Raw genomic sequence first — 14,487 nt, 5'->3', positions numbered from 1 at the left:
ATTTTAAAAAACAAACATCAGTTTTGCTGCATGGGCGACGAGTGACAGATGACAGTTTCTCATCTTTTTCTTTTCTTAGTGACTTGTTTTTGTTTGTTTGTAATAAAACTAAAGTTGAAAATAAAACTTAAATTAAGCATGATTAGATTATTAACAACGACATTTAGCAGTAACTGCGGCAGAACATCTTCGGTGATGCACAATTTGTGCTGGCGGTTTGTCCCTGCCAAAAACACAGAACCTTACCGGTTGCTTTCATCAGAAATCGCTGCCCGGGTGTACGATGTGAACACTAAAGTTCGCAAGGATGTAATACTTTTTAAGTATGAAAATCCTCGATTCTTTAAAATGCTTAACATTTTTGCAGTATCCCAGTTTTTATTCTGGGGTTATTTGTGTCACTTTTCCTACACTACACTTCGGGATGCACCGGTAAAGAAAGAAACCACCGTTGATTTACCGTGGTACCAAAAAATTAATCTTGGCGAAAACAAGTATCGGAACAGCATAGCTATTATGTGTTTCTTTATTGGTAGGAGTAGCTGTTAAAAATAGTACATTATTTATACAATTTCATATGATTCAATTTCATTTAAGGATACGGAATACTGTTCGCATCGTGGATGTTCACCTTAAGATCTGTCCGCTACTTGGTGCTACGAAAAGGTGGTGATTTGGTCAGCGTTGTAACTTATGCTCCATTTGGTTCAAATCGAATTATGGATGTTCCACTAAAATACGTCTCCGCACAAGAATCCCGAGAAGCGGCACGTGTAACTGTGCCGATAAAAATAAAGAACCGCGCACTCTTTTACGTACTAGATATGCGCGGTGAGTTTTTGAACACCAAACTCTACGACTATACCGTGGGTATGGCCCGCAAACTGAAATGATCTTACGGTTGCGAGTGAGGTTAATAAATCTGAACTTTATTTAGTTACTGTTCCATTATTAGTAAATAGGTTCCGGCTTTTGAGTTAACAATAGTCCGAATCGTTTCTTGATGATAATACGATGCCGAGAGAACTTGTCCTCCGGGGAAAATCGCGCAGGGTGTGCTGATTGTGTTGGTGTACCGGCAGAGTTATGCTTCTGCGAAAACATCATAAAGGTGAGATGATTTTTCAATGATATGCAAACAGCAATTTACCTTCAGTGTGTAAAGGCGTTCGCCCTGCTCATTGATATCGTACATAAGGTACATATTGATGCTTTCCTCTGAATATTAGCGAAATCACGAAGTGGTTTTGTGTTTGCGTCCGTTCGTTAGAGCACGTTGTTTATTTTATGATTGATTCTGTTGACGTTTCCGATGAACCAAGGTAATCACAGGCAAAGGAGAGAGGTTGTTCAAGGTTGTCAAATGCGCAAACGGGAAGTGCCATGCAAGATTTCGTGATGGTTTAAATTTACCGGTAATTGAAGCATTGTGAAATAATTGTAACTCGACCTAAACTTCTCTGGTAAATCGTTCGTATTCTTTGGGTGTAATGTTTCTTTGGTCAATTCTATGTTCAGTTACTCAGATCAGTTACTTTCTTTATGTCATCACCGTTCAATGGAATGCATACGCACTTCTTTATTGTTCTTGAATTGATTCAGTTTATTTTCATACTTGCTCTCTTGCTCTCACTAGTGATGTGACTGTTAACCACAAAATCTAAGAAATTCCTTCCTCCAGGTGTGCGAAATCAAAATGAATTCAAGTTGAAATGAAACACTACCTTCCCCTTTTATCTATCGGGATAGTAGAAGGAACGTGGAACCAATAAAGAACTTAAAAGAAGTTCAACTACGTTTTAGAACTGTACTGAAAAGGATCCCAAAATCGCAATATACCACATCGCAAACATGATGCATGTGTTCTACATTCTAGGAAAAGACTTTTTCATAACAGCTACAATGATGCTAATCAATTGCAATCAACTGCCACGTATCCTGTTTATTTTCTTCCAGTCTGGAAGAGTGTAATCCGTAACTAAAATGGAAAATATTATGCTGTGTCCAATGTTCCCCCTTGTTCGCAGAACCCATGATCGGGGGTCGATGATCAATAGCAAATTAGGTGCAATAACATAAATATCGTCACCCCTACAGCACTACACGGTTTTGTAGAGCAACCTCGCATATGATTTTGTGAATTATATATAACTAGCGTGGTTTACTTAAGATATTGGGTCATCACTATTTGTCGATTCGTTTGCTTCCATTGGTTACTAGTTAATTGTGACTATTTTGTATGGATTCCTCTATCTGAAGCACTATAGAAAGCTTTCACGCACATACATTTACACAAGCATTCACACGCGCACACGCATTCTGACAAAAATCGCAGGCATACATGTACATTCGCGTTTTTTTCTTTATTTTTCCGCGGCAAAAATGGCCAATGATCATCGTTTTCTACAGAAAAACAATCACATGATTTCCCAAGCTTTGCTCACCAACATTTACAGGCAGCCTTTGCGTAACTTGGGTTTTCCTCATCGATTTATGCATTGATTATATTTTCTTACAACGAAGACCGCCCTAAAATTATTCGTCTATTGATTTTTGGTGCCCGTCGCATCACGCTGCATACATCTTTCGAAGTGTGAATTTTAGAATTTTCTCTAAGGGTTTTGTTCAAAATTGCTCGTTTTCCTTGAAATAAACCGCGTCCTTTTTCTGTACCACTGACCAGCTGCCCGACGGCGACAAACGATTTGCGTAAAGAATTTTGTAAGTGATGATGCTGTGATGTGTATCGTTTTCCGTTGCCCTGTGCACATGGTTTTCAATAAGAGAAAGCAATGGAATTTACGTCTAAAAACCATCAACAGGCCGTTTCATCCCACTCTCACACGCCGCTTTTATCACAATCATCCCCTACGACAGGCTGTTCAACAAAATACCAGTCTTTAAAAGGATTCCTTGCATTATACACTGTAAACATATCCCTTGCCGGCAGCTAGTGTTTCTGTGAGAACAAGCAATGTTCAAATGCCTTCGCAGGCAAGTTTTGAAAACCGGAATAGTGTGTTTATAGCGTCGCTAGGATGCGCGTAAATCCAAAGCATGCAGAAACAATCGTCTGGCCGACGCCCCAGACCATTGCCGCGATCGGTGACATCTGAAAGTTAGAAGCACGATGTACGAAGGCAATGACGGTACTGCTAACAACGCCCCCCGTTGCCGGCGACAGGACGCCCATCACGAAGATGAATATGGAAAAGAAACGGCCAAATTTGTGTTTGCGAAGCGTCACGAACGCTATTACCGCGGCGCACGTGTGTACAAAGATGGACGAAAACAGACCCCATAGAAAGATGTGGTACCACATCTCGACGAATGTGCGCAATGAGGAGGTTCCCACTCCTCGCAAACCAATCACATTTGCGATCGTGTCCAACTCCGAGATACCGTCCTTGCTGTACATCATTATCGCTATAGCTCAGGCTACCTATCCCGTCTCCTAATAAATGTCACGTATTTAAGCTAAGGTAAAACCTTTGACTAGTACTACCCAATAAAATATGTTATACTAGTGGTTGGTGTGCGAGAGGATTAGAGGAAAACCGTTTGAAACACGAACTTGGGGCACGTTCCTAGACGTTCGCGTTGCCGGTCGTAGAACAGTGGGTTTACGTTGATAAGGAGCGTGACGATCGGACTTACTGCGCTCAAGACGCAACAAAGATTCTCCTCTCCAGCCGTTTTCTACTTCTTGTGTAGTACTATTGTCGGATGGTGTAGATCTGTTCTTCAACACAACCGGAATTGACGTTTGGTACGCTAACGCTATGGACGATGACAACGACGATACACTATTAGCCGATCCCAATGTTAAAGGACGATCGCATTCACAGGACGCCACGTTTAAGAGGAACGGAACGGTGGCTGCGGCTGCTAGTGGATCGCTGCTAGGTCCTGATAGTGACGATAATAGTAGTACGATCGGGGCGAAGGGCACGGCGACAACAGCAGCGGAAGATGAAGGTCGCAACAGAGAGTGCGATACCAACGCACCACTGTGCACCATTGTGCGGTTCTGTAAAATAAAAAAAAACAATCGTAAAGATGGATAGATTTTTGAAACGTGTAAATTTCAAAAGATTACTGAAAGAAGTCTTAGTTAGATGATCTTCAAATTTCACCCGATGCAAACCAATTTGAATGTATTATTATTAAAATTCAATAAACATTCATGATCATTAAAAATGTTTTTTAAGTGAAATCAATGTAGTGAGCGAGGCGTATAACATACTGGGTTGTTCAATAAGTTTTGAGCTTCAATAAGAGATACACAATTTCATGGTTTGATATACACTTTGTTATTCAGAATGGTCTCCCTGAACATCAATACACTTGTTTCAACAACATTCCAATTTATGAAATCCATCCCTGAAGTGAGAAACTAAAAACGCTGCGAAATACGCTTCCACAGCTGTTAGGACCTTATCATTTGATGAAAAACGTTTTCCACGCATGATCTTTTTTAGGTTTGGGAACAGATGAAAGATGCTAGGGGCCAAATCTTTTGAATACGGTGTATGCTTCAACAATTCGTAGTTTCATTCATGGATTTTTGCCATTGTCATAGTGCTCTTGTGATTGTCCTATAGAAAAAGGTGTTATTTGTCTGCAAACCGGGTGCTTTTTCACGAATTTTCTCCTTCGGCTGGTCTAAAAGGTTACAATAACAATCGTAATTTATTGTTTTCCCAGTTTGCAAGTAATTTACAAACAAAATTGCTTTCGCATCCCAAAAAACTGATGCCTATGCCTTCTTGGCCTATTTGTGGACACGAATCCGTTTCAGAACCGAAGAACCAGGTTCACACCACTCCTTAGCCTCTTGTTTTGATTCAGAATCATAGTGATAGACCCAAGTCTTATCCATAGTGATGAGTCGACCAAAAAAATTCACTTTATCCTTTCGAAAACTAAATGTTGCCGAGAAAGCTGCATTCGAATGCATTTTTGTTCCATGGTTAGCCAGTGCGGCCATTGTACACAAAACTTTCTGAAACCCAATACTTAAGTAACAATATCACATACACTACCGAATGAGGTGTTCAAGGCTTCTACTAAACCTCTCGAGTCGCCAGTTAGTCGACGATTTTCCAATAAGATATACTATGTTTTTCTTACGATTTCAGGTGTTGCTGCTGTTTTTGGACGTCATTGACGTGGATCGTCGTCAAGGGTTGTATGACCACGTTTAAATTCAGCCATCCCTGTATTAACATAGGTAAAAAAGTTTAGACTAGCAGCAGGGCTCTCTGTTATCGAAGCTCAAAACTTATTGAACAACCGCGTATTGTTTGTAAAAGGGGTAAGTTCGCAATTCATAGAAAAAACATCAGTAATAATATCAACTGAGTATTTAATAAGCATCATGTGAATACCTTTGTATCAGTACGTACAACTGCTACAGGTTCTTCTTTCATCCGTAGGTTTCTCCATTTATTGACACCGAATATGACTAAGATCCTTCGACAGCTCTCACAGTGTTGTTGATTAGGTGAGAACCGCGGACGAGTATAGTACCGTTTTTCAGCTTTCAAGATTTTTTTGCCCACTGAAGGTTCTTGGTACCATGGTTCAAATTAGTTAACAATAGACACAATTATCACTGTAACTTGGGGAATCTTGTTCGTGGTTTTGCGCAGTAACGAAATGGCCTCAGCGCACCAATGGCGATTGTTTTACCTTTTCATCACCAAAAACAATGGAATGTTTGTGGGTTGTGGAACAATCGCACGTTATACGCTCAGCTCTGGCTTGTTTTTCTATTCGATCGCCTACTGCCATGCGATTGAGATTGAAACCTTTCCCCTTTCAATTGCGTTCGATGAAACCGCCCGTTCCGCTATCATGGCCTTGCTTGGATCCAGCGTTGCAACGAATAGTTTCACAGTAAACGGTGATAATTATAGCTTTGATATTTTGATACGGCGTCGACTCCATCAAAACATCACGACGATTGCAATCTTTGCTTTGCACATTAAACAATAAAAAAAACGAATTGCAATAAGCACCGGAAAGCTGTGTGATAAACCACGATAAGCTTACGACGAGCAAGGATCTTTAAACAATAACTTTTCGCACACGGTCCGTTCGATTCGGGATGGTTCTTTCGGCCACTGGATTTGTTTGCTACGATACCGAAATGTCCTTTGTCCACTTTGGCGAGATTGCAAAGACACAAAAAGTTGGCTGAGACGAACAACTAAAAACTAAAATTTCTGCCATCATGTCATGTGAAATGACAACAGACTTGACAAGTCCGACAAGGTTAGGAGATGCAATAAAAAAAATAACAATATTATTGTCAATAATATTGTATAATGATATCACAATGTAATGTAAATTGGATTGTTTGTGTTCTTAAGTGATTCAACTCCACACAAAATCTATCTTTCTACTAACTTTTTTTTGTTTATCCGTTGTCGGGTGTCGCAGTAAGAAACTGGCTCCGACAATGGACGAATTAAAAACTCCGACAAATTCTCCTTTGACAGTTCCAACCTGCGGCAAAATTTGTGATTGAACAATCTGTGGCGTGAAATTCACGGCGATTTGCTATGTAAATAAACGTTAAAAGTAAAGTGATATTTCTACGCATTTACGCATTTTACGAGGTATGAGGCTTTTGCGAAATCAGCGGTTTCGACATTTCTTCGGAGTGGTGATTTACCTTCGCTAAAACATACGTTTCAGGACAACAGGAACAATGAATCACGAAGAGTATCCCAGTGACAGTGACGCAAGCGACGAGGACTTCCGCCCCGACATCACCGAATCGGATTCTGATAGTATATTGGACGAAGAAGATCCTCCGTTGGGCGAATCAGCAGGAGACACTAAAGGTTGCAAGCGCAAGCGGAAGCTGCCCACAGATGGTGTTAAGAAAAAATGTAAATCATCGAAAGTTAATCCACTGGAAGCTGGCGCGGAGGATGCCAAGGACAACAAAGAACTTGATGAGGAAGAAGAAAAACGGCGAACTGATGCTCTATGGGCAGATTTTCTTGGTGGCAGCAGCAGCAACACAAATGAAGCTAAAGTTTCCGACGTCGCCGGTGCATCCAAGAACGCTACTAGCAAAAGCCAAACCGTGGCAGCGAAGAACGCAGAATCGGCTGCATTCAGCAAAAAACCGGCTGACGACAAACGTCCTACAGTTGAACAGATTTTCGAGTTTGCAGGAGAACGAGTAGAAGTACCGAACGAAGAAAGGCGTGCCCAGGAAAAAGATTCAGCGCCGAAAACAACGAAAGGATTACCCCTGCGCGGTACGGGGCTTGCCTCAGTATTAAATGTGATTGGCAAGAAAAACAAATTAAGTACTTTGGAGAAAACTAAAATGGATTGGAATCGATTCAAACGACACGAAGGAATCGAGGAAGAGCTGCAGACTCATAATAAGGGAAAGGATGGATTTCTTGAGAGGCGTGATTTCCTGGAGCGGACAGATGTACGGCAGTTTGAAATCGAAAAATCATTTCGGCAAACCAAACGAAGTAACAGATAATGCTCTTACACCCGGCTTCGATTCCAATCCACGTTCCGTTTTTGCCTGAGACACATTCTTGCCACCGAAGAATAATGTATTGCAAAAAACGTCTTTTCTTTCCGTAATATCTAGATGAATTGGTTAATCATCGATTATCTTTCAGCAGTATATGCTCATGTATAAGATAAATAAATGTGTAAAACGTAACAGAAGTGTGAAAAATACACTTTCTATGCTGAATTAACCATTCGCATATTGTATGAATATCTATAATATATCATTAAGCCTATAAAGAAAATCACTCATCACAAGAGAACAAAAATAAATCAAGTTCAATGTCGTAAAAACCGGTTTTTATAGTTTTTATTCTTTTGCAAAAAATTCTCTTGTTTCTGGCAATTTAATATGCTGCAGAAGAAATCCATTATTTTCGTGTGAATTTCAAAACTTTAAGATATTTTCCATGGTTCAAATTGCGTCAAATTTGCATCGTTTTGTTGTGTAATTTCCAACAAGCCCGTCCGGTTGCGACCGGATAAGAAAGAAGACATATTTATACATACAATTAAGACATGCAATATTTATTTAAGTAAACAAAAACTGTTGGTACAAATCTTATATCTTTCGTTTATTTCTTTGTCTTGTATACGTACACTCCTGTTTTGGTGCTTTTATTTATTCAAGAAACAATAGCGTTCAAATTGTGTTCATAGCGCCTCAACCATCAAAACGACTGTTAATTTCAAACTGTTCAATTACCGTTTCTAGCTTTGATTCATCAAGGTCCGACTTATCTTTTTCCAAAGCAACAATTTTATAATAAATTTCTGCTCCTCAACATGAGGGAAAACGAAAAAGTAAATCGAATTCGAATGGTCAGTTGTTCTTCAGGAAAGTTTTGGCAATGTTAACACTGCTTTTGTTGGATATGTTAAATGAATTGTTGGTTAAACTTTCTTGGGCAGCTGGTCAACCTGTGTACGGAAAGCAAGCAATGGATTTGGTTGGATATTTTCAAATCGTGATGTACATTCTAGATATTTATGTAGAAGATAATCCAGCATATTCCTTACAATATCTCAAGGTACGAAGGATAAGATTGCCATAGTCATTATTGTGTACTGTATTAGGCTCGAATATAGGACGAAACGGAATACAAATAGCAATCCCGCAATTCAATCTGAAATCCATCTGAAGATTGTCCAATAGCAGCTTATTAATAGCAGATTGTTCACGAATGTTCCAACCATTGAATCTCTAGCCATTTTATTAGAAGCGGCACATTTTTGGAAGGGCGAAATGTTTAAAATGATAGCGTAATAAACAACAAACATAATAATATTCGTGCATCCTGAAACTTAGTGATATTTTGAGACCTAATCCTTCGCTTAGTAAGTGGATCTTGTTTACATGTGCTGAGAATGTTGGGCTGAAGCTTCCGATAATGAAAAAAAAACAATGTACGCGGGCGATGATTGTTATTTCTACAAATTGATTGGACACTGTCTCGATGGTTGATAACGTGGGCTGTTTTCAATTAGCACCGAAAAACAAATGCGCCATCCGTAGCCAGTTGGCACCGGGTACCGTGTTTTATATCGTGGATGTATTGTTCACCGAACATTGTTTGTGGTCGAAATATATGGCGAAATAGGTCAGCTCTTGGAGTTGTCCTCACAGTAAGCAACAGCGGAACCACAAGAGAACAGATCGCAAATAAGTGAATAAACACTGATAAACGTTCGATAAGCTTCAAAATTAGTTGATGAAGGTCGTGTGATTTCGGTTGATTCGCTAGCATAAAAGCGGCAAGTTTTGTTCATGATAACATTTATGACTTAACTCCAAGCAATTGGATTTGCTGTTTATCAAATTACATAAGCGTGGAAGCTAGCCGTGGATTCGATTCCCGAGACCGGTGGACATGGTGTTGGACCGGATAAACATTGTCTCTGGACCAGGCCAAGACCGCCAGGCGGATAAGAAGGATAATAACTTTTGGTCACCTTTGTTTCACTAGCATTTACTGCTTTCTATCTTTTCAGCTTTGCTACTAGCGACAGTGGAATTGCGAAGTTATCTGTGCATCGTTCGATGCATTTGAATGACAGTAGAAAGGTGCTCTTATCTTTTTTTTTAATCAAACCATTGATAGGAAGCAATTTGTTGGGCTCTACATACTGGCAAAAGAATTAAAAACTACACAAACATTTATGAACTCGCACTTTTCAACGCAAGGTTTTCCCCCGAAAAACGTTTTGGGTGTTTTGGAATTTCTACCGCAAACCCGAAACCGGTTCTCTTTGGGTCAGCAACGAGACGAGCATAATTTATTCCGACACTGCCCTTCATACAGGATTCCTTTGATTATGTTATCTACACGGGATACCCCATTTCGGAAGCACTCTCTCGAGTTTTTCTTTCGAACCGTTTTCTTGCCCCTAGTTACCGACTGGGCCGCAAAATGTGACTCACCGAACTGAGCTGCGCGCGTCTACAGGCAACTAACCTGCCGTAATTTTCTTTTGCCATTGATGAAGTCGACTGCGGCCGACGGACGCGATTGGACGCAAACTGGGGGTGCGTCCGCAGTCCTCGTGTGCGTAAGAAACGCGCTTATATATTGCCGTGGCGGGATAACCCACCGTGAACAGCGAATGTCCGCTCGTAGCCTTTGGTCGGGTCGCCAGCCACTGATAAGCGGGCCCGGTATGTGCGAGAGGGAGTGTGTCGTGCAGGGAAGGAGCACACTTGTGGAAGTGTGTTGTTTAGTGCAAAAAAAGTTAAATTAACCAGCCTTACTGGCATGTGGCCCAGTCGCTGAACAAGTGTCGTGAGGAGACGATCGGATCTTAAGCCTCGCAGCGCAATCTTTGGCTACCCGAGAGGTAGTTTTTCTTCGACAACCATTGACGATTAATAACAAACCACATCGGTTGAAGTGGCGCTTGAAGTGTCCGAACAAAAGTGGCTGCTACTTGTTCGTTTGATCCTTGTTGATTTGTGGATCACCCATTGGTAAGCCTCCTCAATTGTTGTTATTTTAAAGCGTATTTTTCGTGAAAAAATGGCCATGCAGTGTAGTGCAAAATCGTTGGTGATTGATTTCAATTAAGTTCCACGAGAAAGTTAACCGTGAAATTTGACCGCCATTTGCATTTTGCTCCGGGAGTATGGAATAAAAAGAGAAATTTCCTCTCCGACTATGCGTGGAGTGTAACACTTCTTTTAAATTACTGTAATTACTGTAGAAGCAGCTGAGGACAATTCCAATGCAGTATTACATTTTTTCTTATGTGTAAAGTATGTCTTCAAAACGAAAATAATGAAACACTAACAGAGAAAAGTATAAAGCTTATAAGTTTAGTAAACAATTTTTTGCCGAACAGTCGTTCAGTTTTGATTGATTTGAAAGGCGATTTTGACCTTGCTACAAATTGTTATTACTGGCTGATAATGATGCACTTGATGGTAGTTGCTGATTAAAATGTAGAATGTACTGCTGTAAATGTTTCTAAATTTCCTGTAGAGGGGTTGGAGTTTGAAAATCAGCGAACAATTTTTTGATTGCTTTTTTTGCTGATGCAAAATATGTGTCTCTTGTGGATCGCGGACCCAGCGCGTTTCTTTGTTGGGTTTTCGTTCTTTATGTACGGTTTGTTGTGGCGAGCATGAAACGCTTAATGATTCTCGCTTGGTTCTTGGTTTAATGATCCGTTCGCTTGTAAACCTTGCGCGTCGCCGACTATCGGATGACGATGGCTTTTAAAAGGCTATTCAACTTGCCTAACATGGATGGACACACCATGATAGAAATACCCACTCTTCTTGTTTCACGCAGGCTTAAGTTAAAACGACTTCGGGCGACCTACGACAACACGAACGCTGGTATTCAAACGACGCAGTTTCCACCAGATATCACTTGTTTATCCCTTTTTATTGTCGCAAACGAGGCTCAAAGTAGAAGGCATGCTACACCGTTCTGTTCAATGCCCCTCCACTATAATTAATCGATAAGAACGCACAATTATAATCCGACCTTATTAGAGTGCTTTGCCGTTCCATAGAACACGTCGTCCCGTCTCAATCTGATCTGACCATCAAACTTCATTGCGCACGGTGCGTTATCAGCTTGGTCAACATAAAAATATAATGACGTCACTGGCCGTAGAGGAAAACAACAACAACAACATCCACGATCGCGACTCCAAGAATGAGGAAGGAGAAAAGCGTTTGCGAGAGTTGACAAAAACCTTCACCGGGATCGACAAGCCGTTAAAGAACGCGCGGAAGTGCGAAACGTTGGCCGATCTTACGGACGAGCTGCGCAAAACGTTCGAATCGGATCATGTAAATGTTCATTACGTAAACCATCTGATGCTGAGTTACGAATCGAATCCTGCGGAATGGCGCAAATTCGCCAAATTCGACCGTTACCGGTAAGCGGAAAGAAAACATTCAATCGTCGAGTCATCCAATCGTTGAATCAATGACAACTTGGTAAAGAATTAAATTCATAAAGCTACTTCATAAAACTACAAAATAATTTCACTTTATCGTTAACGCTGCCGTCCGTTCAGGAAGTCTCTGTAGTTTTTAGTGTGCCGGAGGCGATGATACTTTTACCAATAGGGAATGCAATTTTCAATAGACCAAGTAAATCAAAAACAAGTCTTTTTTTGTTGTGGTGAATATTGGACACAGTGAAAGTACGACGCAGTCAAAAAATGGATATTTAACTTATCTTTGACCAGTTCTACCAACGGAATGATAACACTAATTGTGCTGTCTGGACCTACGATTGATTTGTCTTAGAGACGATGAGGATGCAAATTTTGCTACACCTGGAATAGTGTTTGTTACTGTCGTGTTCCTACTTATAGCTTTTCTCTGTCTCTCTTGTAACAGTTACACAAGAAATCTTGTCGATGCTGGCAACGGGAAATATAATCTTATGATACTCTGCTGGAATGAAGGGCACGCGTCAGCCATCCACGATCACGCCGATTCGCACTGTTTTATGAAAATGCTGAAAGGTCAGTTGGTGGAAACCCGTTACGCTTGGCCCAAGGACGCGTCCGTTAACGAGGATATCAGAGCGGACATTGGGCATTCCGGCGGCACGAGTGAGGAAACGGAGTACAACGGGGATGAGTTGGAGGAACTGTCGAGAAGTACCCTCGAAACAAATGGCGTGTGTTACATTAACGACACTTTGGGACTGCACCGCGTGGAAAATCCTAGCCACACAGATGTGGCTGTTTCTTTGCACTTGTATTGCCCTCCATTTGACGTGTGTTCCATTTTCAACAAGCGCGACGGAAAACGCACCAAGTGTAAAGTAACGTTTTGGAGCAAGTATGGCAAACGAAATCCCACCGTAAGTAGAACGAAATCCATTTCCTCCGGACTGTGGTAAGTAACTTAAGTTTTGCTTTGCAGGACGCCAACTGAAGGATGGGCCCATATTTTGTATTGCATTCGTCGACTGATGCTGAGAAGTGATAATAGTGAAGAGCAATAAACATTTTACGGTTACAAATCATTATGGAAGGTAGGATTTTTCTTTGAGTGAGTTGAGCATGCATTTTTCTTAGATTACTAATTCGTTGTTCCAAAATATTATAAGATTGCGCGATATTATAAAAACAATCAAATTGAAATAGTTATCGTAGTTCAATATATGCAATTTGCTCAAACGTGCGGTTGTTTTGCAAGTGTCAAAAACATGCTACACATTGCTACTCAATAAAAATAAGATACTCAAAAACTTTAAATGTGGTTTTGTTGTCGCGTTTTGTAACTGCATGACATTAGAATATTTAAATGTGGATAAAATTTAAAAATCATATTTCGAAGCCGGCAACCGTTTCTGTGTAAGATGTTTGATGTTAAGATGTTTGTTTACACAACTTAATGTAGCACATACTATGATCGTAATTTCTTGTAATGCATAGTGAAATTCTCTAGATAAGGAATTTGCCACGCTCGCACAGTTTGGTCAAACAATCTCCGAGCCGTATCGGATTGGTGGCCCGTTTTTACCCCTACCCTCCTGCTAAACAGGTATAGATTCGTTTTGTCACAATAACTCAATCCTTGCCGAGTGCGGGGAGGCACTCGAGCCAGTAATTGCTTAGTTGACGTTGCCAACAGAACTATGGCCACTTCATTTTATCAACCCGAACTCTGAAGAGACAGAAGCTATTTATTGGAAGATTTATTTTTTATTACCACAAGATTATTGGTTATCTCTAATCGAACAGCCAAACTTCATTCAGCCCGCCCGAAGTTTCTCAAGCTCCAACTCTTGTTACGAAATTTATTGTAGCAGATCTGGTCCAGTAAGTCGCTGAAGTAATGAAAACCTCGCATTCGAAATATTTAATCGATTGTACACTTTCCGTTCCGCGACTTTCGACGTAATTATTATACAACTAGTCAGATAACAATCACATATGTTTGCTAAAAATATCACCGAACTACCGAACTTGTGATGAATATTTAGCAGTTGAATGTTTAAATGTTTAGCACATTTCGTCTTTTTAGTACAGGTTTCTTGACGATTTTAGGTAAACTTTCTCCGGCAGATGGCAGAAGGATTTTCCAAGATTTTAGTTTTATTTTTCTCCGCCAGGTAGTTCTGGTGTGCCATCCCGAACAAAAAGATCACTCTGTCTAGGGGGCTACATGAAGCGTGAAAACTAGCGTAAAATTAATTTGTAATGTCAAAACGTTTACGCTTCGTGTGGCAGCAAAAATTTAAAAACAAAATGTCAAACGTGTTTACGTTTGTGTTTTTGGTCCAAGAAAATAGAAATAGAAGAGAAATTAATTGATTTCTGAATATTTTTTTCTGTTTTTTCCGATTTTGTTGCTATAACAGCAAATAAGAACTTAAATTATCCTCTGTTTGTAAGCAAAGCGTATCCAAAAAGTATTCACGCTCGGGTTTTCCGGGGTGCCACACGGAGCGTAAATGCTCG

At 40.4% G+C, this 14,487-nt stretch overlaps 6 protein-coding genes across 7 annotated transcripts; 3 read left to right on the top strand and 3 right to left on the bottom strand.

Annotated features, from left to right (window-relative positions):
- Positions 1-107: 107 nt before the first annotated feature.
- Positions 108-953, top strand: LOC131206415 (transmembrane protein 223). The gene is made up of 2 exons (XM_058198962.1): positions 108-532; positions 598-953. Exons 1-2 carry the CDS (start codon positions 139-141, stop codon positions 891-893), a joined length of 690 nt encoding a protein of 229 aa, XP_058054945.1. The 5' UTR covers positions 108-138; the 3' UTR covers positions 894-953.
- LOC131206416 (H/ACA ribonucleoprotein complex subunit 3) lies at positions 888-1,287 on the bottom strand. The gene is made up of 2 exons (XM_058198963.1): positions 1,151-1,287; positions 888-1,092 (listed from the first exon to the last, which is right to left on the bottom strand). Exons 1-2 carry the CDS (start codon positions 1,202-1,204, stop codon positions 952-954), a joined length of 195 nt encoding a protein of 64 aa, XP_058054946.1. The 5' UTR covers positions 1,205-1,287; the 3' UTR covers positions 888-951.
- A 362-nt stretch (positions 1,288-1,649) lies between these two features.
- On the bottom strand, positions 1,650-3,421 carry LOC131207134 (transmembrane protein 170B). The gene has a single exon (XM_058199746.1). It carries the CDS (start codon positions 3,419-3,421, stop codon positions 3,023-3,025), a length of 399 nt encoding a protein of 132 aa, XP_058055729.1. The 3' UTR covers positions 1,650-3,022.
- A 102-nt stretch (positions 3,422-3,523) lies between these two features.
- On the bottom strand, positions 3,524-6,167 carry LOC131207123 (uncharacterized). Its single transcript, XM_058199735.1, has 2 exons — positions 5,391-6,167; positions 3,524-4,030 (listed from the first exon to the last, which is right to left on the bottom strand). Exons 1-2 carry the CDS (start codon positions 5,430-5,432, stop codon positions 3,524-3,526), a joined length of 549 nt encoding a protein of 182 aa, XP_058055718.1. The 5' UTR covers positions 5,433-6,167.
- Positions 6,168-6,511: 344 nt separating this feature from the next.
- LOC131216480 (craniofacial development protein 1) lies at positions 6,512-7,811 on the top strand. Its single transcript, XM_058210983.1, has 2 exons — positions 6,512-6,626; positions 6,706-7,811. The coding sequence occupies exon 2, from the start codon at positions 6,719-6,721 to the stop codon at positions 7,517-7,519; it is 801 nt and encodes a 266-aa protein (XP_058066966.1). The 5' UTR covers positions 6,512-6,626; positions 6,706-6,718; the 3' UTR covers positions 7,520-7,811.
- A 2,518-nt stretch (positions 7,812-10,329) lies between these two features.
- LOC131210254 (cysteine dioxygenase type 1) lies at positions 10,330-13,272 on the top strand. 2 transcript variants are annotated; one of them, XM_058203472.1, is made up of 4 exons: positions 10,330-10,519; positions 11,569-11,940; positions 12,410-12,881; positions 12,944-13,272. In XM_058203472.1, exons 2-4 carry the CDS (start codon positions 11,654-11,656, stop codon positions 12,953-12,955), a joined length of 771 nt encoding a protein of 256 aa, XP_058059455.1. In that variant the 5' UTR covers positions 10,330-10,519; positions 11,569-11,653; the 3' UTR covers positions 12,956-13,272. The 2 variants fall into 2 exon arrangements, with proteins under 2 accessions (XP_058059455.1, XP_058059463.1); XM_058203480.1 differs by having other exon boundaries at positions 11,549-11,940.
- The last annotated feature ends 1,215 nt before the right edge of the window (positions 13,273-14,487 follow it).

This window comes from Anopheles bellator, chromosome 1 (genome assembly GCF_943735745.2).
Source record: "Anopheles bellator chromosome 1, idAnoBellAS_SP24_06.2, whole genome shotgun sequence".
NCBI lineage: Eukaryota > Metazoa > Arthropoda > Insecta > Diptera > Culicidae > Anopheles > Anopheles bellator.
The sequence above is the reverse complement of the archived record's forward strand: the minus strand, read 5'-3'. Positions and strand labels throughout refer to the sequence as shown.

What these genes read in the sequence shown, in the direction of transcription:
- LOC131206415 (XM_058198962.1), top strand. Translation starts at nt 139, where the DNA reads ATGATTAGATTATTAACAACGACATTTAGCAGTAACTGCGGCAGAACA. An exon ending in TATTATGTGTTTCTTTATTG is followed by an intron (nt 533 to 597) that starts GTAGGAGTAGCT and finishes ATTTCATTTAAG; the next exon opens with GATACGGAATACTGTTCGCA.
- LOC131206416 (XM_058198963.1), bottom strand. Translation starts at nt 1,204, where the DNA reads ATGTACCTTATGTACGATATCAATGAGCAGGGCGAACGCCTTTACACA. An exon ending in AACGCCTTTACACACTGAAG is followed by an intron (nt 1,093 to 1,150) that starts GTAAATTGCTGT and finishes ATGTTTTCGCAG; the next exon opens with AAGCATAACTCTGCCGGTAC.
- LOC131207134 (XM_058199746.1), bottom strand. Translation starts at nt 3,421, where the DNA reads ATGATGTACAGCAAGGACGGTATCTCGGAGTTGGACACGATCGCAAAT.
- LOC131207123 (XM_058199735.1), bottom strand. Translation starts at nt 5,432, where the DNA reads ATGAAAGAAGAACCTGTAGCAGTTGTACGTACTGATACAAAG. An exon ending in TTGTACGTACTGATACAAAG is followed by an intron (nt 4,031 to 5,390) that starts GTATTCACATGA and finishes TTTATTTTACAG; the next exon opens with AACCGCACAATGGTGCACAG.
- LOC131216480 (XM_058210983.1), top strand. Translation starts at nt 6,719, where the DNA reads ATGAATCACGAAGAGTATCCCAGTGACAGTGACGCAAGCGACGAGGAC.
- LOC131210254 (XM_058203472.1), top strand. Translation starts at nt 11,654, where the DNA reads ATGACGTCACTGGCCGTAGAGGAAAACAACAACAACAACATCCACGAT. An exon ending in GCCAAATTCGACCGTTACCG is followed by an intron (nt 11,941 to 12,409) that starts GTAAGCGGAAAG and finishes CTCTTGTAACAG; the next exon opens with TTACACAAGAAATCTTGTCG.